Below are 25,000 nucleotides of genomic sequence, written 5' to 3'. Positions count from 1 at the left end.
ATGTAACCCAAACTGAGTAAATTTAGCCTCAGCCTGGGACTCGGGCAAGAGACGGAGCACACTCTGGTCATCAGGAAACGAGCTGGACTAATGACTGCAACTTGCTTTCGATTCCCCAATTGTGTTTCACGTGTAACAATTCACCTGTTGATGAAGAGTTCGTGTAGAAGACAAAGAGTAATCTGAAGTATCGACAAGGAGTCCAGCTTTATTAAGTGGGTCATGCTTACTCAGATTTCAAACTTAAAGCAATATTGATCGAGAATCAAACATGCATTCCCTTGCTGACTTAAATGGGTTGTTAAATACGTTGTAGCTTATTCACAATTAACAGAGGGTCAGCTTTAATTCATGTCCCTCACAAACGATTCCAATTGCAGCCATGTTGGTTTTTACGGGTACAATTACAGAGCATCGACCAGTGTCCCCTTTACTGCCTCAGCTAATGTGGACGTTTATATAGAAGCATACAGCATAACAAGAAAAGACAAACTACACAAAACATGAACGCTTAATAGAATTACAGGAAAAAAATCATAACAGAAAGTTATGTTTTTCCCTTTTTGTGCAACACTAATATCATTTAACCAAAGCACTCCTACAATGACGTTACAATAGGGCTGCATAGTGCATCGTTTCAGCATCGACGTCGCAGGACGTACGAAGTCAAGTAAAGCAAATTAACCCAAACAAGTCACGCTTCAACCTTTTTTTCGCTGCTCGATACAAAAGGTAAACTTGCACGGTTTCCATGACTAATCTTTTTGAAGGGTTCTTGGACACGCAGGGTTTGTTGCTAGTGAGTGACATGCAGGCTCTGCGTGCACAGTGAACCGCCAATCACGGTCATTCTTGTTCAATTCATCAAACAACCAAAGCAGAGTTAGTTAGTTACGCGCTAGTTGACGACTACGAGCCGAAAATGAACGAGGAACATTTGGGATTTTGTTGCAAAAAGAAACGTTGGTTCTATGGAAGTATTTTGGCTAAAGAGAGAAAATGTTGACCAAAAACAGATACCTTGTCTGGTGAAAAGTCCTGTATTTTTTTCAAATTGCGAAATTTATAACTCTGAAAATTATTATTTTCTTTTCCAATATGCATCTACCAACACCTATTTCCACCAAGATACACAGAATTGATGAATTTGTGGGCTGTGATTATAGTTGTGTTGCTGCCGAGGCTCCAAAAATTCAACAAAACTTACATTGACCTCCATCAAAGACTCCTTCTGTTGCTAAGTTATGCTGCAGTTTGCCCGGAAGAAGTTAATAAACTGAGTAAACTCATGCTACATACTGATTGTGATGCTGGCTCTGACGTTAAATGTGAGTAACTGGATTATAAAAGAATTCAGAACACAACCATTTACTGTTTTTTCCATTTTCCCACCATTTACACCCATTCTTTTGTAATTTCTTTGGATATTTGACAGTCCTTATGCCAGTCGTTAAAGTATTCCACATAGGAACGACCAGCAGCAACTAGACCGAACGTAAATTATTAGAACTATAAAACAGTCGTCGATTTTGTTAACAACTATCAAACAGGTCCAATCAGTTGTGACGTCGTAATGCGTCTTAAATTAACCTGCGTTTCATGTAAAATATCTTTCAAGTGTTTCATACTTAAAAGTCAGATTTTGTCTGGAGCAACGCTTTAAATCCAGTAAGAAAAGCTGGTCGAGGTGTTTACGCGACAGTTGAAATAATAAGAGCCTTAATGCGGTTATAATTGAATCACTGGAGTGCAAGTAAACACAGTGACGGAGAAGTCCTGGAAGTAGGAATCAGAGGCCGCGGTGGGAATTCAGCTGCTCTGAGGATGAACCGGAGGACTTTCAAAATAAAATAAAAACACCTTTTCCTCGGATCATTTCATTTTCAGTCTCAAACTTCAGTCCCAAACAGGAATGTGTGTGAATCTCTCTCAACTCGTCTCATGTTGCTCCTCGTTTTTTCCTCTCTTCCTCGCCTCCTCCCTCCCTCCCTCCCCTCCATCCTCTCCCTCTCTCTGTGGTTCGAATTAGACAATGAAAACAATGAATTTGGTGTCTGTTTCTCTCTCTCTGTGTCTCCCCCTCCCCCACTTCTTTCTCCTCATCTTGCTCGCCCTCACTCTCTCTCTCTCTCTCATGGTGACCCGGTGTCGTACTCTCTCGACCATGCCAGCAACCCCCGCTTCCGTCTCTCTTTTACTTTAGTCTTTCTCTTCTTTCTGTTTTTAGTTGTTGTAGTTTTTCACCCTGTACTCTGAAATCACCCTTCTCTCTCTCTCTCTGTACGGTCCTGTTTCTCTGCTTCCAAAGACTTTCTGTCTCTCATTCGAGCTATCTGTCTCTCTCTCTCTCTCTCTCTCTGTCTCACTCTCTCTGTCTCTCTCTCTCTCTCTCTCTCTCTCTCTGTCTTTCTATGTGATTTCATGCTCCAGCTGCTCTATTATCAGTCTGTCTGAGGTTGTGTTAACATCAACAATGCTGCTACACATACACTGATGGACAGATAGATGGACGGGCAGATAGTCCGATAGGGTGGATCCTCGTTGAAACTCTGCATTTCATTATTCTTCCTTTTTTTGTTCTTTTTGTCGGTTTATTTCGCTGCAGCTCTAACGGGTTTCAAGTCTAAGCAGAAGATACACGACTTCTGGGTTTGAACAGAAACATTTCAAGAAGTTAATTGTGCAATTTAACTTTAAATCTACTAAATATGTCTCAGGAGCGCTGAGGAATGCTGCTTTAATTTATGCATGAATTATGATTTCTTTATTCCTCTTTAGGCATTAAACAAATTAACATCATTTTCTAAACAGATGTTTGTAAAGGATGTTGTTGGTTGAGTTCAAACAGAAGCTTAAGCTCAATTTTACACAGATATTGTGAGTTTAAAAAGCAATTAAGAAGCGTCTTAACTGTGATCCCTGAGGAACGCCGGCTAAAGCAACAGTTTCCTTCTCCAAAAAGTCAACTTTACTGGCTTCAGTGTGTATAAGTTTAGAAGTTTCTTTCTCCCAAAAGCTGGCCATGGATTATAAGCAGCCCAGTGTCTGCAGACCTTACTGGTTATTCATGACCATCATTCAACAAACACGGGAAACAAAAACTGTTAAAGCGTCTTTTTTTTGGGTCCATTTTGGCCATTCTTTAGCCATTAGCTTATCATGCCAAAAACATACATTTTAAATCCATTTTGTGTTTGTACATGATTTATTATTCCTTAATAATTCCTTAATTCCAGAGGGTGGTTTCTCCTTTTTGTTCGCTCTCTCAAACTGTGGCTCACGGCTCTAAATGAGGCCGCCATCTACATCCTGGAGGGTCCTCTTCAGTGACAGCAGTGTTGTCTTTATTCCGGGTCACAGGGTGAGACTAAAGGAGCTCCGTTCAGTCTGAAAACATGAAACCAAATCCTGATATAGTCTCTCCAAACCCAGCAGGATATATATATCTGTATATATTTTAACTTGATGTTTTCTCAAAAAACATTTGTGGAGTTAGTTTTTTTTTAACTTTATTGTCTTTGACTTTATTTGAGCTTGTTGCTAAATATCGCCCAACAACAAGAAGTCAGACCACAGCTGCCTCCGGTGTTCAACTGTATCATGTTGTCCTCTTTCTCTCTGTTTGTTGTGTTTTATGATTGTAAAAGTCTTCTTCTCCTCCCGTTTACCACGATAGATGGACAGAGGGGAATGCCTTCGTCTCCTTTTTCGCCTCCTCCTCCCTCGTTCATTAATCACTCCCTCCCACTGCTCCTCTTTTCTCCTCTTCTTCACAGATGTTCCTCTCGCCCGTCAAAACATCTCCGTCTTCTTTTCTTCTTCTCTGCAAGACAATTTGACTCACTTGTTCTCCCCCTTCTGTCTCTCCTTCTCCTCTCAGTCCACGAACACTTTCTTTCTCCTTTTAGTTTATCTCTCCTCTCTCTCTCCGTCCTCTACTTTCTCTTTTCTCTCACCTTATCTTTCCGTCACATTTATCTTTCTTTCCTTCCCTCGCCTCTCCTCATCCACTTTCTTGTCTTCTTGTGAGTGTGCGAGACAAAATCTTTCCACTGTTGTTGTTTGGATTCTTTCAGGATTTGTCAAATCTCAGCCATGTTTGTAGTTTTTGGAGCACAAAGTCTTTTTTAAAAATGTTTTATCCTCTAATGTGTCGGTATGTAAAGAGAGAAGGAATGTGTGTGTGTGTGAACATCTATAAAACTAACACAACTTTACGCTTGTGTGTTTATCCAGTTGATTCCAGCTTGTATACGTGTGTGTGTGTGTGTGTGTGTGTGTGTGTGTGTGTGTGAGAGAGAGAGTTTGTGTTTGTGTAGCATTCAAACATCTGTTACACTTTCCAAAAAAACTGTCCATGTGAGCAAAAGTGTGTGTGTGAACTTCTCTTTTAAGTCAAACACACACACAGAGCTTAAAAGCTGCATTTCCTGCCCCGGAGGATGAAAGCTGCATGATTATTTGTCCTGTGTGTGTGTGTGTGTGTGTGTGTGTGTGTGTGTGTGTGTGTGTGTGTGTGTGTGTGAGTGTGAGTGACCCACTTGAGGCCAACAACTACCACAAGGCCTCGCCGTTCGTGTAAACTCTGTCTTGATCTCGTCTTGTGTGTAAGTGTGTGTGTGTGAACATGTGGGCTTAGATGTACGCACCTGTGTGAGTGTGTTTTCCTAATGGGATGGTTGTAGGTTAGTGTGTGTGTGTGTGTGTGTGTGTGTGTGTGTGTGTGTGTTCGCTCCCCCATGCTTTGTTTGGGGTGACCTACAAAAGCCACATTCTTGTGCGCCCCCCCCCCCCCTCTCCTTGTTCTTCATGCTATAGGCTACATACAGTACTCCCAGCCTCATTATTCACCACTAACTTGCGTTAAAACGGAGACTGTCATTATTCTTTAAGGCGTATTGACAAAGATCAACAATCAGAGGTTTTGTAAGAGAGCGAGAGGAAATGACATCTGACAAAAGTGCCGGAGTGGATTGTGATCCAAGGTCAGCGCGGCACTGAATGTACCAAAACAACGTCTCTGAACGGAAACAACATCCTGTTGCTTTCATAATGAGGTCTTTCTCATATATTTGTTTCTGTCTGAAAAGCTGTGATGGGATATTGTTTTATTGTATTTTACCTTATTTAACAGCTTTTACCAGTGTTTTGTTTTACAGCATGTAAACTGCAGTGTGTTTTAAACGATTGGCTCAGATTTCTTTAAATCTAGTTTATATTAATAAAAGTTATAAGTTGCTGTAATTTCAGCTCTAAACTGTCCCATTGGACTAAAGATCTGTTGACACTTTCAAAAAGCAGCTCAAGAACTATTTGTTTAGAATTGTTTTTGTTTAGTTTCCTCTGTTCTTTTAGCTTCATATCTGCAGTTCATGTCTGCTGTTTTGTCTTTTACTTCCTATTTTATCTTTTGCTGTGAAGCACTTTGTGCCATCTGCTACTGAAACGTGATGTATAAATAAACATATTATTATTAGTGTTATGATGATAATAACAAACACCACAAAACAACAGCAACCACAACCACCACAACGACAACCACCACAACGACAACCACCATGACAACAACCACAACAACAACCACAACGACAACCACCACAACCACCACAACCACCACCACCATGACAACCACCACTACAACAACCACAACAACAACCACAACAATGACAACAACCCTAATGACAACCACCATCACAACAACCACAACAATGACAACAACCACAATAACAACCACAACGACTACCACCACAACAATGACAACAACCCTAATGACAACCACCACCACAACAACCACAACAACAACCACCACAACGACGACAATCGCCACCACCACCACCACGACAACCACCACCACCACAACGAAAACAACCACCACCACAACAACAACGTAAACCCATCCACACAATTATTTGACGTTCAGAGAAAATGCTCCTTGAGGAAGGGAGGACTGACTTTAACCCAGGAGACCGATATTCGTGTCCTGTGTGAAACAAAAAACTAACATTGTCTTACGTAGGCTTAGCTTACTTGCGACGAGTTGTGATGAGAACGAGTCGTGTCCAAAAAAGTACAGCACTTCCGTAAATGTACTTTGTTATTGTTAAAGTACATGGACAACTTTATTCATAGCACTTTTTCAAAAGTTACAATAAAACAAAGTGAAAGTAAAGTCTCTCCCCCCCACAAAGCAAGTCTCAACTCCCCAAATATTATCAGCAACAATTACACAAGAAATACTGCACTGACGGCTTCATTTGCATGGCACATTTACTGCCCAGTGTACAATAAAAAGAACAAAACAGGGGAAATTATCAGTCAGCTTTAATTAATAGAAGACTAATGCTGACTCCATTTAAAGCGGCAGAGCTGGTTAAAAGCTGACTCGGCGCAATCCAGAGAGCGCACCGGACTCCCTGACAACAGATTAACTCGACCGCGGCAGCATAACCGGGGCAATAACAAGCCGCTTTATTAAGAACAACAAAGGTTGGTCGGTGTGCGTCTGCGAAATGTAACCAGTGCAGAGACTTCCAGGAAAGGGAATGACTGTCAGGGACACGGAGAGGCGATGTGTCACACCGCCTGATATTTACTGGAAACAAGTGTGAGCAGATATGAGAGGGAACGAGAGAGGAGGTCATGCATGTGTAGCTGCAGGGGAAGAAGTACTGAGATCTTTAGTAGAAGTACCACAGTGTAGAAATACTCTATTACAAGTACAGATCCTGCATTCAAAGTCATAATAAAGAACTATTATGTAAAGTACGATATTTACTTCTAAGATGTAGTGGAGGAGGAGTAGAAAGTTGCTCAAAAAGGAAATACACAAAGTATAAGTACCTGAAATTGGTTCTTGGGTACAGTTTGTTCAAATTTAGCGCAAACTTCCACCTGGACCAGATTAAACTCCTTAAATGTTGGTCGATCTGACATCGGATACTATTATCTGAATAAATAACAATTCCATAAACGTGCACTAGTAAATAATAAAGCATATAAATAAAGCACAGAGGAACCTGGATGTTTACCTCTCTGTATAAATGATTAGAAGAGTTATTAATATTATATCATGTGTTTTTGTACCACAGCCTCTATGGGAGGCGTAAAGTATTTATGAAGGAAACTTAAGATCAGTTTGTCTCCGGTGCGTCAAACTACTACTTTTATTTAACGCGTAGATGAATTGCACCTGTTTTATAATATTTATTATATATATTATATTTGCATTCTTTCCTAATTTGTACCTGGATCTGTTTTCTATGAGAGCAGTCCAGTTATCGTGGTTAATCTGGGATATGTTGTCCGTGTAAACGCTTCTCAACGCCTCATCAATAACATCACATCTGTTTAAGAGTCCTAACTGACAGTGTTGGAGGCGTTTTAAGCAGCCGGCCCGCCTCCTCGTGTCCTCCCATCCACAGCTCTCACGCCGCCATGCTCCAGCACACCTTGTGTCCTTTAATGCAGAATGACAACGCTCCAGGTTTCAGAGACCTGCTGAAATCCCCCTGATGGCAGAATCGGTGTCATTTTGCATTAAATAGATTGTGTTTTGGAGCATAATGTTCCAGGGTGGCCCCTGGAATGAGGCGTTGGATCACTCTGAGCTAATAAATGCAAAGTGACTGGCGCCTGGAAATGAGCTTTTACCTCACGTTTACCTCGCGTTTAACTCCGTCTGTGTAGACAAATTGGTGTTTCGTTTCTGTTTATCTGCTAATAATCAACCTGGAGCTCAATTTTTAAGTGAAATAATGTATTTTCTTTGCTTGTGTTTTTAACAAGTCTATAATTTCTTCACACTTTCCAACTAATTTCTGTGAACGTTTCTGTGAAAGAGTGAGATTTTGTGCTAAAAATAGACTGAAACACGGTTTTCTGTTGGTACACCTTCAATTATGTAATTAGATTAGTTTATTTGACATAATTAGAGAGACGACCCCATCATACAATTCTGCAAAATGTCAAAACATATTCTAGTTAATTGCTTTTAGTCTTTTTAGTTCACTTTATGTAAAAAGTATGAAATTTGTCTGCAGGCCAGTACAGAACATATGCAGAGATTAAAGCTCTCAATAATTAAGATGAATTCATATTTTAAAGGTTTAAATGGAGCAATTCTTTCATGAAAATATTTTTTTTTCCCTTATGATTAACTCCAAATCATGCTGTTAATTTCATGAATATTTTAGGGATGAAAACCTGCAAAATAGAGTTATTGTTTATGTTTTCTAGATGTCAAACGAGGAATTGAGTGAGCGAACAAACGTCCATAAATCTGCTTAGAATTCAAAGAAAAAATATCCTTAGAAATGTGAAACCTGAGAATCCTCACGTTTTTGAGTTTCTTTCTGAATCAAAGTAATCCAGTGTTTTCTGTACACATGTTGTTACACTGCAAACAGGAACGTCTAATAACTATTTTGGCATACTTTTAATGGCGCAAATTCGCCGAAATCTAAAGAAATTTAGACCCCAGCGTCACTCACATTTTGTTTTACGTCTTCTAAAGCCTCCAAACGATGAGAGCTGTAGTTCTAAAAGCTGAACAGACAAAGAAAGGAGTGTCTCGCAGATAAATGTCTCTGATTTAAAGACGGAGGTGAAGTTGTACTTTGAAGTTTTACAGTAATAATCCCGTCTCTCTCTCCCTCCTCATTGACGAACTGATAAGAGAGTTAACGGCCGAATAAAGCGACTCTGTTTGTGTGTAATCAAATACCATCGACAGCCTTGTAAAGTAGGTCATTGTTGAAGCAGCGAACCGAGCTGCTGGACTTCCTCTGTTGGATTCAAATCAAACAGGTTGTGTAGATAAAAGAAACGCAGTGAGATGTTTAGAGAAGCTAGAAAGTCATACTTTTTTTTTTTCTTTTTTTAACCGATTGCACAATCCAACCGCGATATCTCAGCTGGAGGCCGTCGATCAATCAGAGCGGGTCAATAATTTGCTTCAGCAGCTTCGCTTTCTGTTTTTGAAGCAGAACTCCCAACGACAAACACAGCGGAATATTTAACCTACGAGGGATGAAAAGCTCCAGTTCTCAAGCCAAAGAAAAAAGCAAAGCAAACGACAAAGCAGTTTTATTGTTCCAGTAGTTAGCGCGGTGATATATTACCTCCTCACTGGATCTCTGCTCTAATTAGCAAGATGACTTCTCTCTCTCTCTCTCTCTCTCTCTCTCTCTGTTGGGGGAGATGTGATTGTATTGTTTTTGGCATCTTCAGGCCTCCGTAGCTCGAGGCGGGATTACAGTTGTTGTCGTTGCCGGAGACGTGTGGTCCCAATCAGAATTCATTAAAGGTTACTAACGGCACTTGATATTTAATGAATAACCTTTTATATCAAAGGAGGTCAACTCAGTTCGTCAGATTCTGTGATTATTTGATTTAAGATTAGAGGAAGAGCGTAGCTTCGGTTCCTCGTAAATTACGGGACACACGTTTTATCTTGCTACAAGAAGCTGTTGGCTATTAAACCGAGCGCACCATTGGTTTAGCATTGCACTCCGATGACAGTGTCACTATTAGTGGAAATGTAATACCTTTTAGTACCAATATCCAAACTGTGTGTTGTTGTGAAAACATCTCCAAACAACTGGATTTATTCAAGTATTTTCATTGTCGATTCATCCGAGTTACGACTATTTTTATTGTTGATTAATTAAAGTTGCAACTATTTTCATTCTCAATCTACCAATTATTTCTCGATTAGCTGTTTGGTCCATAAAAATGTCTGAAAATGGTGTTTTCCCAAAGCCCAAGATGGCGTCCTCAAAAGTCTTGCTTTCTCCACAAAGATATTCAGATTATTGTCACAGAGGAGTGACACAGGCTGTATTGTCTGTATTCTTTAGTTCACACTAAAGAAGCTCAATCAGAGTTTTGACCTTTTTTTTTCTTCTTTTCTTTAAAGAATTCTTCTTGATAAACCATTTAATCGATTATCAAATTAGCTTGTATTTCCACAACCAACCCTAAAGTGACAGAGTAAAATGAGACAAAGTGATGATAAAAACCGTCTACGCCTCTAAAATAAAACTCAACCTTTTTCCTGCTGTAATCCATCTTTATTTCTGCGACCATCAAATAAAAACTGACTTTATCTTCCTGGCCCCGAGTCGTCCTGCTGCTGAAAGACGTCCAACTCTGGAACTCTTTACTTAAAGTCACTTTGTCGCCATAAAAAGCAGTTTAATGTTTCTGACTTCACATGAGGGGGAATTAAAATGGTTTAAATGGGCGTTAAAAAAAAGAAAAGAAAGAAAAACGCAGCCTGAGAACGAGGACAGTCGGCCGTTAATAAAGTTGATATGTTAGTTCATCACTGTAAAACTTTACAACTCTTTGAATGTTTATCATTTTTTTATAATAACCAGCTCAGTGTGTGTGTGTGTGTGTGTGTGTGTGTGTGTGTGTGTGTTTTATTACATTAATGTTATCACTTTTATAATGGCTAGCTGTGTGTGTGTGTGTGTTTCCTTACATGGCCAAGCCGACCTACCACGAGGGTGTAATAGAATAAAAGCTAATCTCTCTGTGTGGGTGTGTGTGTGTGTGTGTGGGTGTGTGTGTGTGAATCTGCAATAATAATATATTCTGGGAGATTCAGTGTGTGTTTATGAAAGGAAAGAGCTGTGTGTGTGTGTGTGTGTGTGTGTGTGTCCAGTGTGACCCAGTGTAAACTAATATTGATTCAGCTGTTGGTGTTATACACTAGTCATAAAACGGGACTTACTGTTGGATCCAGGCTTACCTCCTGACTGTGTGTGTGTGTGTGTGTGTGTGTGTGTGTGTGTGTGTTGTACCAGGATTGTCTGGTGTGTTTGTGTGTTGACTTGGATTTAAACCATATGAGGTTCAATTTAGAAAAAAAAACTCCAGTTTGACGTGTCAAACAAGGTTTTCTTCACACTGAAAAATCAATTTGAAAAACGGTTGAACTTCTTCTTCTTCTTCTTCTTCTTCTACGTTGGCGAAGAACAAATCGGTGCGTTACCGCCCCCGTCTGGTGAAGTCGTGTGGTTGTTCTCACGAGGGCAAAGCTCCGGTTCACGCCTGTACTTTGGTTCATTTCATCCGGACGAACTGAGCCAAGAGGAGGAAATACATTTATCTTCTCTGGTGTTGCAGAGGATGAAAATAACCGATTTTGAATGTTATTACGACGAGAAAGATGCATTTTGTGCAGCAATATTACTGTGGGATGTTTTTTTAAATGGACTAACTATAAGCAGAGGGGTTTATTATAGGGCTGAACGATGTCGAAAAAATATCTAACTACGATTTAGGGCTGTGCCGAATCGATGAAATACTTAGTCGACTAACAGTGACACAACTTTATTGACTAATCAATCAGTTGCTTCAATCGACAGATCTGTAAATCCTGACTTTCTCAATAAAGGCGCCACTTTAAATCTTGTGTGCTCATCCGTCGGCATGAACCGATGACCCACTCTACGCCCAAAACGGCAGATTAATCTAAAAGGGGCAGCCCTGTTGTTATTATTGGACTGGTAGTGCAAATGCAATATTAGATGGAATGATAATTCCATCATAATTCACATTTTCAGTGACCAGCATATTAAAATGTTTGGGATCTGACCCCCCAAAAAAATACGTTTTCTCAAGTCTAGACGCCTCCTACAGATCTACAGTATTTCATTTAAAATGGTATTTTAATAAATGCATAAACCCATATTTCAGATCCGGAGGCGGTGGAGACCAAAAGCGGAGCGAAAAGAGAGAATATTTGACACAAGGTGTCACAACAGCAACTCCCAATTAATAATGATGTTGCTCTCTAACTGCTGGATGTGGAGATAAGCAACTGTTCAACACGTAAACTCAAAAACAACATTAGGTATGTTTATAAATGTATATATATATTTACCGATTTTCAAAAATTTGGTTAAAATTTACATTTTACTTTTTGACGACAGGTATTTTGAGATAAACAAAATAATCACAGAGAGTTGGTTTATGTGATTTCTGCTAAAACCCAATTTTAAGAAAAGCCTAATTTGCTTGTGCACTCCTAAGCTTCATTTTTGAGGGAAGAAAAGGGAGAAGATGAGCAGGTTTGTCTTTTTTTTTGTGTCCTTGTGTGTTTGTTTGTGCTCAAGATATGTGTGTGTGTGTGTGTGTGTGTGTGTGTGTGTGTGTGATGTATGGGGACGGTGAGTAATACTGCATGTGTCATTCTAAGTCCCCAGAGTTTTCTTCTTCTTCTTCTTCTCTTCCTCTCCATCTCTCCTTCCTCATGTCCTTCCTCACTCGCTCTCCCCCATCTGTCTCTCTCTCTCTCTCTTTCCCTTTATTTCTTCATCTCTCTTTCTTTTTTTTTGGTGACATTCCTGTCCGTCGCTGAGGGTGTCATCCTTGTTTTCTGCTGACTCGTCGCTTCACAGACACACACACACACACACACACACACACACACACACACACACACACACACACACACACACACCCCAGCTGTTGAGAGCGTGGGCGTTTATTGGATTGTCTGTGTCCTCTATTTGGATAAGGAGAAAGGAAAGAGGGAGCAAGAGGAATGAGGAGGAAACAAAGGAGTGACAAGAGAGATGAGAGAAGGAGAGAAAACAGAGGACGGAGGAGAAGAATCAAAGGACAATGTGTAAGAAAACATCTAAATAATTAGAAAAACAAGCAGAGAGGAAAGGAGGAAGTGTAAGCTGGTGATAATCATGATAATAATACATCTGTATACATTTATTTTCTATATTAATGATCATTATTCAGTGACTACATTACTCATTTTATTCAATAATCTTTTTCCATTTTTATTAAATATATTAGTTTGGAGTTGTGAGGATAACAGTGAAATAGGAGCAATAATGTGCATTGGTGCAGCGTTTTATATCCGTTATTCATTCATTTCATTTCTTTAATTTATTCCCAATAACTACATCTCCCATGAGGCTTTGGGGCAGCTTCTGTAGCTACCGTAAAGTTCTTCTATTTATTTGTATAATTTCCAACGTCTAACGACACCGAATCCAAAACGTTCATAGTTTGCGTTGCAGTTTGATTTCTTTCGCAGCTGGTTTGCAGATAAAAACAAGACAAACAACGAAATAATTACATTTGTTGACGCGGTTTAAAACATTTTCTCTGGGGTGGAAATAAGGCAGGCTGGTCTCCGCCAGCGTTCATAGCTAAACCTACCAAAACTAATCCGTAGATATCCCACAAAATCATAAACCAGGAAGTATACAGACCGCAAAAAAACAACACAGGGCGCCAAAAACCTCTTTCCCCCCGGAGGGAAAATGAGAAGTCAGCGTTGGTTTATTTGTGAACATAACTTCTGTACTTCAGTAACGCCACTTTCGTTCGTTAGGTTTAGGAAAAGATCGTCTTTTGGTTGCTGGACGTTCGTGGGAAAACGCACAAAAACATGAGGAGTAACTGTTGACCCTGAACTTAAACCAAAGTGTTGGCCTGAACCTTTCCTTCACAATCTGTTTGGCCGTCTGAGTTAGACGTAGTGGTATATAATGAAACCCTAGCTGGACCTCTTTATTGTAAGAAACTAAAAAAAGGTGGTCTTTGTTCCTTTAAGCGACGGCAGCCGGCTAAAGATGGACGGCAGAGACCTGAGACAGAGACAGAGAGAGAGAGAGAGAAGGAAAGACAGGAGGTGGAATGAAGAGAGGCTAAGATAAAAGATGGTATAGGTAGGAAGAGAGAGAGCAGATGCTCTGAGAGAACAATGGAGGAGAGAGAGAGAGAGGGAGACATAAATGATGGTCGGTGAAAGAGGGAAAGAGTAAAAATGAAGGGAGAGGGAGAGATGAAAGATGACAGGCGTGGGAGGCAGCGGGCGAGGGAGAGAGAGAGACATGGAGAGACGGTGAGAGAGAGATAAAAGATGTTAGAGGAAAGAGCAGCAGAGGAAAGAGAGAGAGAGAGGGGGAGGGAGGGGTGTGAAAGAGAGAGAGATGACAGCACGATGAAGAAGAAGAAGAAGAAGAGGAGGAGGAGGAGAGGTGAGCGTCCTTGCACTGTCAGGGGCGATCGATGGCACATCATTTACATTACACTGACTTAACTGCAGAGAGAGAGAGAGAGGGAGGGAGATGGAGAGGAGGAGGGGGGAGATTGATAGATAGAGAGAGGGGAGGAAAGGACAGGTAGAAGAGGGAGGGATGGACGGAGGTGAAGAATGAAGAGTCAGAGGGGCAGAAAATGAACTACAGTTGGGAAAAGATGGAGAGATGGTGGAAAAATAAATAAAGGGGGGGATGGAATTGATCGGATGGTTGGGGCAAGTCTTTCTTTCTTTCCTTTACTGCCCTTCTTTATTTTCCACCTCCCTCCCTCCCTCCCTCCCTCCCTCATTCATGTGTCACACGTCTCTCCTCATTACTTTCATCCCTCCTTCTCTGCCGTCTCTCCCTCTTCATCTTTCTCCTCTGAGCAAAGATCAACACAGTGAGACACTAGACTGCTCGCTAACCGGTTAGCGATGCTACCAGTGTGTTTATAAACTGTCCTGTTGGGCTAAATGCTAAAGCCAGAATGCAAACATGATTGGCTATTACTTCATTCTGTGCTGTGATTGGCTCGTACTCGTTGCGTCGACTGTTCGGCGAGAACTTTGGCTTCGTGATCTTGACCTAAACCTAACCAAGTAGACGAGGTTTGTTTCCTAAATCTAAGGGGATGTAGCGTTAAAGCATGGTGGAATTAATAAGCTAGCTCGTTAATTAGCCAGCCGCTAAATGATTTAAATTAAAAAAACAAACTAACGCTTCATCCACACGACTCTTCTCACAGCGTGGGAAAGCACATTGCTATCAACAGATGATTGACAACTTTGTTTGGGCTCACTTTTCCGTAACCAGTGTAGCATTAAAGCACGGTGGATTTAATAAGCTAGCTAGCTAACTAGCGTAGGAAAGCACATTTCTATCGCCAGATACTCCACCAAGCGCAGCACCGCAGTGCTAACCAGCCAATCGGAGCACAGGAGGGCGGAGCTAGCCGGAAATGAACGCTGCTAACATGCTGGTGTTCAGCAGGTATAATGTTTACCGTGTCCACATTTTAATTTAAGCTGTTATCATACTAACATTTGCCAAAAACACTGGCTGAACGATCGTAAAGACCGATCTGAAAATTCTCTGGCGACTTGTTTATTGTATTTTGAGATCATCTTTGCCTGCAAAGTGGACATTTCTACCCGAGGCACCAGCAGAAAGACCACGACGTGTCCCACAATTAGTGCTCCTTGTCAATTTCATGACCTTCTGCTCTTCTGAACACATTCTTTCTTTTTTTGGTGCTCTGCCTATCTATCTGTCTATGTACGTATCTATCTGTTCGTGGCTGCCTCCCTCATACCATATGTGACATTCCTTCTCAATGTGGCGCATTGAAAACTTCCTGTTATAGTTTGTTAGGGAGCACTTCAAAGGGAGGGGGGGAGGGAGAGAGAGAACATGGAGTCTGTTATAGTTTTACCTCTTAAATGCTAACACGTGAGAGCACCGTGTATGAATTATCCTTGCCTGTGTGTGTGTGTGTGTGCGTGTGTGTATGTGTGTGTGTTTGCCCACATGCCTAGGAAGTAAGGTAATGACGCTTAAAGCCATCACACACACACACTCACTCGCGCAGACATGCAGACACACGTTAGCCCATCGACCTGTATAACTTGTCTCATCAGCGATTGTGTGTCGCCCCCTCTGTGTGTGTGTGTATGTGTGTGTGTGTGTGTGTGTGTGTGTGTGCAGTGTTTAATATTTAATAGGTGCTGGTTAAAAATGCAGGAGTGTTTTTGTCTCTTGTCCCGTAGCACACCTGTTCCTCTAGAGAAAGAGAGAGAGAGAGTAGCTGATGGTTGGATGGATGGATGGATGGATGGATGGATGGATATATATATAGAGAGATGGATGAATAAAGGATGGATATGTGGAATGATGGATAGATGAATAGGACCGTGGATGGACAGAAAAGAGGGATAGGTGGATAGATACAAGGCTGAATTGTTGGATGAAATGATAGATTGTTGGATGCATGATATGGATGATATAGAGTGGATGGATGGATGGATTGTAGGAGGATGGATGGATGGATGGATTGTAGGATGGATGGATGGATTGTAGGAGGATGGATGGATGGATGGATTGTAGGATGGATGGATGGATTGTAGGAGGATGGATGGATGGATGGATTGTAGGATGGATGGGTGGATAGATGGATGGATTGTAGGATAGATGGATGGATTGTAGGAGGATGGATTGTAGGATAGATGGATGGATTGTAGGAGGATGGATGGATGGATGGATTGTAGGATGGATGGATGGATTGTAGGAGGATGGATGGATTGTAGGAGGTTGGATGGATGGATGGATTGTAGGATGGATGGATGGATTGTAGGAGGATGGATGGATGGATGGATTGTAGGATGGATGGATGGATTGTAGGAGGATGGATAGATGGATGGATTGTAGGATAGATGGATGGATTGTAGGAGGATGGATGGATGGATGGATTGTAGGATAGATGGATGGATTGTAGGAGGATGGATGGATGGATGGATTGTAGGATGGATGGATGGATTGTAGGAGGATGGATGGATGGATGGATTGTAGGAGGATGGATGGATTGTAGGAGGATGGATGGATGGATGGATTGTAGGATGGATGGATGATGGATTGTAGAAGGATAGATGGATGGATGGATTGTAGGAGGATAGATGGATGGATGGATTGTAGGAGGATAGATGGATGGATGGATTGTAGGAGGATGGATGATGGATTGTAGAAGGATAGATGGATGGATGGATTGTAGGAGGATAGATGGATGGATGGATTGTAGGTGGATGGATGGATGGATGGATGGATGGATAGATGGAAGACATAAATATGACCGCTGATTGAGAGGATCACGTGCGGATGATAGAAATACTACAACACAAAGTCTGAGGTGATTGAATGACGGATACATGGATGGATGAATTAGAACAGCGAGGCGCAGACAGATGATTACAATACGAAGAGAAAGATAATAGATAAATAGAGTGATGAAAAGAGGAGAGGTGTCATCTGTTAATCAGAGTTGTTTTCCTGTTTCTCTGCGTTTGCAGGTGAGGTTTTTTCCTCCCTTATTATTTTCGCTCTACTTCCTTTATCAATCAATACTTATTATCGGCCACCTCTGTCTCTCTTTATACCTGTCTACTTCTACTCGTCTTCTTCTGTCTCTCCATCTTTTTACGCTCTTGTCAAAAAAAAGGCAGAAGAAGAGAGAGGAGGAAACACACACACACACACACACACACACACACACACACACACACAATGAAGTCATTCATCTGTCCAATCAAAGAGGCGGAAGCCCAGAGGAAAGTAAACATCCATCTCTCTCTCTCTTCTTCTCTCTATCTATCTATCTGTCTCTCGTTCACTCCGTGAGTCCGTGAGCGTCCATGATTATGATGCCCCTGTGTGTGTGTGTGTGTGTGTGCGTGTGTGTGTGTGTGTGTGTGGACGTATATCCCATTTCTCTGGTGTCTCTTTAAAAAGAATAGATTGTTCTTCTTCTTCTGCTACAAACAAAGAGTAAAGACACACACAGTAAAAGAGAGAGAGACAGGGAGGGGATGTTACATGATTTATGATGGAAGAGAGGCGTGGGGGAGACAGAAAACAGATAGACAGGGGGGGAGACAGACAGAGACAAGGGGGGAGAGACTGAAATAAAGATGTAAAGAAAGAGAGACAGACAGAAAGAATGAATGAAAGACAGACGGGTGTCAGTATAGACAGAGAGACATAAAGACAGACAGATGTAAAGAAAGACAGAATGAAAGACAGATATAGAGAGAGAGAAACACTGAAAGATGTAAAGAAAGAGAAAGATGAAGGAGAGAGACAGTCGGACAGACAGCTGTAAATAAAGACGGAGATAAAGACAGACGGACAGAATCAGCGGAGAGGTAGTGACATTATCATTTGACCTCAAGTTGGGGGAGGACGGAAGACGAAGGAGGGAGTAAAGGGGGAGACAGGAGATGGATGGAGAGACGGGTAGATTAATGGAGCAATATACAAAGAAGACAAGTGACACTGGAGCAGAAAACCAAAAAGAGAGGCGTGTTCTTCAACTGAGATTAACATTAATATACACTGAGAAGTCACTTTAAAGCTCGTTGGTTCAGGCACAAAATATATAATACATCTTTATTATCTTTATATATATGTATATATAAAAATACATATATAAAAAAATACTTCTCAGAAGATCAACACACAATACTGTTATTTGAAAATGATTGTTATATACTACTTATATAATACTGAAATTGTTCAGTATTATCACATAAAACATGCAGATCAAACAAACACAAATATCAGAAGTTATAAGAACATTACAAACGTTTTCCATCCGTCTGTGGTTAAAAAACGCAGTTAAAGTGAAGAACTAGAGAGAATATGCTCACAAAATCACAATAAAATCAGATAAAAATGAATTAAAAATATAAATGAAGCTTCCAGTAAAACAATAAAAACTAAAATAAGATCAGACAAAGAGGACAACTTTTGTAAAATGACATTAAGTTGTAAAACTGTAATTAAAACAATGTGCAGGCTAATCACTGTCCTCCTAAAACCAACAAACACATTTAATCCTTTCATTGGAAACAAAGAGAATGACGTAAAAAGAGTGAACACACAGACGAAGAAAGACACAAAACCAATAAATGAAAGAGAAGAGGAACAACAACAACAACAAGAGAAGAAGAAGAAGAAGAGAACGAGGAGAAACAGATCAGCCAGCTGATGGAGAGATAAAAGAAAAGATGAAAGATTTCAGCTAAAGAGGGTTGACCCCTCGCTCTACCCCTCGTATTGACCGCAGCAGGCTTTGATAAACTGCACTGTGTGTGTGTGTGTGTAGGTAGGTGTGTGTGTGTGTGTGTGTGTATGTGTGTGTGACCTCTGCACGTTCCGAGCTAAATCAATCTGTCAAACGAGTTAGCGAGACCGTGCTTATTCACCGCCATGCCTGTTTGTGCGTGTGTTTGAGTGTGTGTGTGCGTTTGAGTGTGCGTGCGTGCGTGTGTGTGTGTGTGTGTGTTTGAGTGTGTGTGTGTGTGTGAGTGACCGACCCTGACCGGCCATCAGAGCCAATGACGGAGTATTGATCAAGGCTCCGTCGCCATAGAAACAGCCATTTGGGAGGACAGGCGAGGGTGCGTTTGTGTCAAAGTGGGAAGACTTACTTCAAGGTGGCTCATCAGATCGTCACTGTGTGTGTGTGTGTGTGTGTGTGTGTGTGTGTGTGTGTGTGTGTGAAATGTCAGCTTCATGTTTCCCATTCGTGGCATGTTGCTTCTTTTTTGTTGTTGTTGTTGTTCTGAACCAATTAAAAGGTCATCAAAAAAAACAAAAAATAACATATGCAGCGAACATTTCGAAGCTGCTGTGTCTCATTTTAATTAACATCAATAAATCATTACCTCTTTAATTATGAGACGATATTATAATTACTGCAAACAGACAACAGCAGACTGTCTGCCTCCAGCTTCCTCTCCACTCTGGATACTTCCTCATTTAAGCCAGTCGGTCTGATTCTGAAGGGAAATATGCCGGCTTGATTTGTGACAACACAGGATAATGGGCGCTGTCCTTAGCTTTTTATTTTTAGAGTTTAGATGTCGTGTTTCTCGAATGAAAAGTGTCTGGAGTTAAAAATGTCACGTTCCATATATCGTACGATAAGTCAATAACGTACAAATTATGGAAGTCAATTCTATATATCGTACAATAAGCAATTAATGTAAAAATGATGGAAGTCATGTCTATACATTGTACGATAAGTCGATAACGTAAATGATGTAGGTCATGTTCATATATCGTAGGAATGGTCTATAACGTAAAAATGATGGTCATGTCCATATATCGCACGCTAAGTCGATAACGTAAATATGATTGAGGTCATGTCCACATATCGTACGATAAATCTGTATCTTAAAAATAATGGCGGTCATGTCCATATATCGTACGATAAGTCTATAACGTAAAAATGGAGGACATGTCCATATATCGTACGATAAGTCTATAACGTAAAAATGGAGGACATGTCCATATATCGTACAATAAGTCTATAACGTAAAAATTAAGGTAATGTCCACACATCGTACGATAAGTCAATTCCGTAAAAATGAAGGTCAAGTCTATACACTTTACGATAAATCAATAACATAAAATTGATGGCGTCATGTCCATATATCGTACGATGAGAGAATAGCGTAAAAATGATTAAGGTCATGTCCGTACATCGTACGATAAATCTATAACGTAAACTTGATGGAGGTCAAGTAAACATAAGAAGAAGGTTCTATGTGCTGGAATGTGACGTAGAGAACGAGACCACGTCCTCTCATTGGTCCGCAGTCTGAGTACGGTTGTTGTCTTCAGATAATCGGACTGTTGGGGGGGAAACTAAATCGGTCTGATCAAAACTTACTAAACAATACTTTGATTCAGAGATGTTTGTTCTCTGCTTTTGAGACAAAAATCGCAGCTAATCTGACAGAAAAGGAGTCGATTTCTCTGCTTGTTGCGTCGTCTGGGACATTTAAAAAGACATCCAGTGAATGACTGCTCAGCTCGCAACGCAGTGTGAATGTGAGGAGGAGGAGGAGGAGGAGGAGGAGGAGGAGGAGGAGGAGGCCAGGGGGTCAACGGTCACCTGGCTCACCTGTCATGTAATGATTCCACACACGAGGTGAAGTGTTCCACCGAAGAAAGGAGAGCCAGAGGCCGATTCGGTTCTATTTAAGGGGTTTGAGTGCAGTCAAAGTTAAGGGTTAACAAATGAATGTAGGTCAATGGACTGGCTGTGTGTGTGTGTGTGTGTGTGTGTGTGTGTGTGTAGCCAGCCTTGTGCATCTATATGCAAGTGTGTACATGCAGGATGCATGTGTGTGTGTGTGTGTGTGTGTGTGTGTGTGACCTGCTCTTTGTTCCTGTGCTCGGTGCGGTAAGGAGAGTGGACCGTTGACGAGGATTAATGCCCAACATATGGCAACCCTACGGGACACACACACACACACACACACACACACACACACACACACACACACTGCAGTCATTACTCTGAACAAAGAACTGTAAGGCTAATGAGAAGGCGATATCATGTGTCCTTTGCACACACACACACACACACACACACATGGCATGGATTCACGTGGATACGCATACACACCTTAATGTTGCTTACACATGGATGGATGCAGATGAACACACACACACACACACACACCTGGTACTGTAACATGTATCCATTGTGAGTGTGTGTATGTGTGGGAGAGTTGAAAGGTAGCGGGGGGGGGGGGTTTGTTGATGGAAAGACTTTAACGTTAGAATGCAAACACCTGTGTGTGTGTGTGTGTGTATGTGAGTGTGTGTGTGTGTGTGCTAGTGTGTGAAAGACAGAGGGAGAATAGTGTGTTTGTTGTACAGGTGTGTGTTTGTGAGTGAAGGAGAGTTGAAGCAGAGTTCAGAGGAAAAGTGAAGGTTCATGTTTTCATTTCTTCATGCTCCTCTGCCCCTCTCAATATGTGTGTGTGTGTGTGTGTGTGTATGTGTGTGTGTGTGTGTCTCACGTACGCGATCACACCCCAAAACCTTGTCAAGACGTTTTCTCTCCACATGTTTTTACACACTTCCTCTCTTCTCTCCTCCGTCCTGCTACCGCTCCCAGAGGGATCTGACCGACATACCCACATGTTCCTGAAGAGCCCGACATCCACTCTGTTGTTCTGCTCGGTTCCATTCTGGTTCAGTGTCACTGGATAGCCATCCTTCTTTGAGCCCCGCCCACTTTAGTTACCGTTGCTACACCTGTGTAGAAACAGGTGCATATCCATCCACCTGTTTATGTGCATTAGAAAAAAAAATCTGCCAATTTGAAGCCTTGAGTTCGACGTTTTGACCGTCGCCATCTTTGCTTTTTGCAACCAGGAAGTGACCATATTTGGACTGAGGAGGAGTGACGTACGCCCTAAAGCATCCCCTGCTTTATGGTCTGTTTGACTCTAAATGGACCATCATTTACTAAATGAACATCATGTTGTATTGAAAAAGACTTGAAACTAGAGATTGAGACCATAAACTCATGTTTACAATGTTTACTGAAGTAATAAATCAAGAGAGAAGTAGAGTCATTTTCTCATAGACTTCTATACAACCAGAGGAGTCTCCCCCTGGTGGACATCGGGGATAATGCAGCTTTAACACGTGAATCTTTGGCTTCACTCTTCAGAACGAGGTTAAATAAATCAGAAATTATAGCTAAAGTTTGTGCAACCTTTATTTGGAAACCTGGCTGATAATAACGATGGCAGATTTACTCAAAATGTACCCAATGCTAGTACGCTAACGGTTAGCTGTCTTGCCAAAGAGAAAATTCTTCTTTTCGTAAGAGCTCCAGAAGAATAAATCCTTCCTTTTCTAAAGGAGTACACGGTGGAAATGCCACAAAAAAAGATCATAATAACAGTTTTTCTTTTGTTTTAAAAGGTATTTGACAATCGATAAATATATTACAAAAATGCAATACTTGTGTTTTGTGTTCTTCAGTATCATTTCACCGTTTTCAAATAAACTTTGGGACACAAAATATATATATTTTTTGTCTGAGGCGCTTTCCATGGTGTTATGAATAGATAATGAAATAATAATCTCCCGCCCCGATGACAACGCCTCTGGTGTAAGCCCGTACATGAGCGCGTGCATGAACGCCATAGGAAGTAAAGATGGACATGCTAACGTTAGCGGTTTGTGTAAAACACACAGTTTGATCTATTTATTAGTTTTCTCGTTGTGTTTTCGGGTTTTCAAAACGTTGCTGTGGTGTAGTTCAGTTCCATATTCTTGTGTTAAACGTCCCGTTCCGTATATTAAGGGTTGATTCTAGTCTTTTCTATTCTATTTTCATCCGGTGACACTGTGGTGAAGTGCAGGTTTGAGTTTTTTGGTCCTCTCTCTCTCTCACACGCTCTAGGTGTAAATGACTTTGGACGGCCATCTGTTACTTAGCCACCCTGCAGAGAGTTGGCCTGCATGCACACCTCCTGTGTGTGTGTGTGTGTGTGTGTGTGTGTGTGCGCCTTCCTTTATGTTTAGTGGCATGTGTGCAGTTACTGTATTCTTGTGTTTATTTATGCCTACGTGCACATGCATAATACAGCAGAGTGTGTGTGTGTGTGTGACAGAAACAGAGAAGGATACTTGTGTTGTAGATGTGTATTCAGCCTCTCATGCTCATGTAGAACATGCATTATTGTGCTTGTTTGTGTGTGTGTGTGTGTGTGTGTGTGTGTGTGTGTGTGTGTGTGTGTGTGTGTGTGTGTGAGTGTGAGACACTGTTTTACATCAGTGTTAGCATATTTAGCTCCAGTCAACGCTAATGCCTCCTTTTTCCGTCTCCTCTCGTTTAAATCCATCATTTGCAAAGTAAAATCTATTGATACACGTTACGTTATGTTGATTGTTTGTTTGTTCGGTTTCCTGCTTGTGGCTTCTTCACAATAAAAGCGTTCCAGCTGCACAAAGACTTTTTGAAATACTTATGTTAGCAGAAGTCCCCTCCCAATACCCCAAATATCTTTTATTAAATAGAATTAAATTCATTACAAAAAAGATTTGTCAAATAATTCATAAACAATAGTGTTGTGTATTTTTTTAAATATTATACAAACCCCTGTAAAAAAATGAATGGGGAAGAATACTGAATCATTGATTTATTTGACATAAAATAGTCAATTTTGCACAAACAAAAATATTGGAATCGGCCTTAAAGCTGATTTTAATTTTAACTTTTCAGTGTAAAAAGTTAAAATTTTTAAAGGGCCAAAATTGTTAAAGGGCTTTTATTGTGAAGTAGCTGGATGTTGAATACTAAATAAACGGTTATTATCAAAAGCATTTGGATACTCATTGATCTGGTGTTAATTTAAGATCAGAGTTCTTTGTTTTAATCACATTTCATGTTACAAATCAGATATTAGTTTCCATATCTTGCATCAGGATTCTTCCTCCGTTAAAGAAGCGGAAACAAGCCGATAAAGATTCTCTCTCGTCTTATTAATGTCGGCGTGTTTTAGGATGTGGTAGCTCTCGCTGTTTGTGCCGGTCGTTGTTACTCGGAGGTGTGAAGAGAAGAAATCGCTCCATCTCCACCCGGAGACAACGAGTGTTCGTTGAGCTTTCCTGAAGTCGGGTCTGCCGTCGGTCCTCCGGTGTGGAAGTGAAGCTGTGCGCGCCGCGTGACGTCAGTCAGTGATCTGATTGCGTCCGAGCGACCTGCTGCAACATGCAGCTGTCAGCCGACCATTTAATATATCTACTGTTAAACTAAGGTTTACCATCAAACACAGTAGTAATCTCAGCTGATTATTGAATGATAGATTGTATTGTTACACTGTATTTTATATGATTGTGGACCATCACATGTGATGCAGAACTCTCCGTCTCTCCGTCCTGGAGGCTGTGGACCTAATTCTGTGTCGTAGTGATTAATCTCTCTGTCTTTTCTCCCCCCCTCCTCCTCCTCCTCCTCCTCCTCCTCCTCCCTCCTCCTCCCTCCTCCCTCCAGCTCTCGTCCGGGCCGTCCTCCGAAGCGTTGTTCTGGTGCAGGGATCCAGGAAAGCCCCAGGCTGCTGCACCCGGGCCTCCCCGGCCTGCTGTCCCCCAACCTGCTGTCACACACCGGTAAGAGACAGACAGTGTGTGTGTGTGTGTGTGTGTGTGATGGATGAATGATGGTTTTTTATTTCTTTGCTTCCTCGTTTTATTCCTTTAACGGGGGGACGGTTCACGTCTCTCCTCTGACTTGTTTTGCTGTTTGTGAATCCAGAGTTGGATCGTTTTTGGAGATATCGTTTCACGTGGGATCTATTCTCTGTCTACAGAATAAAACTGTGTTGTTGTTTCATAAGCTGAGAGCTGGATCCTGG

General features: G+C 41.2%; 1 protein-coding gene across 1 annotated transcript in view; it reads left to right on the top strand.

The window, feature by feature from the left end:
* Positions 1-25,000, top strand: part of dachb (dachshund b) — a gene marked incomplete at its 5' end in the record, with an annotated part of 71,032 nt that overhangs the window by 16,358 nt on the left and 29,674 nt on the right. Inside the window, one exon of the mRNA XM_079185129.1 lies at positions 24,640-24,755. Coding sequence (XP_079041255.1) covers positions 24,640-24,755 — 116 coding nt within the window. The remainder of the gene's footprint in view (positions 1-24,639; positions 24,756-25,000) is intronic.

This window comes from Pholis gunnellus (assembly GCF_910591455.1).
Source record: "Pholis gunnellus genome assembly, chromosome: 23".
Taxonomy (NCBI): Eukaryota; Metazoa; Chordata; class Actinopteri; order Perciformes; family Pholidae; genus Pholis; species Pholis gunnellus.
The sequence above is the reverse complement of the archived record's forward strand: the minus strand, read 5'-3'. Positions and strand labels throughout refer to the sequence as shown.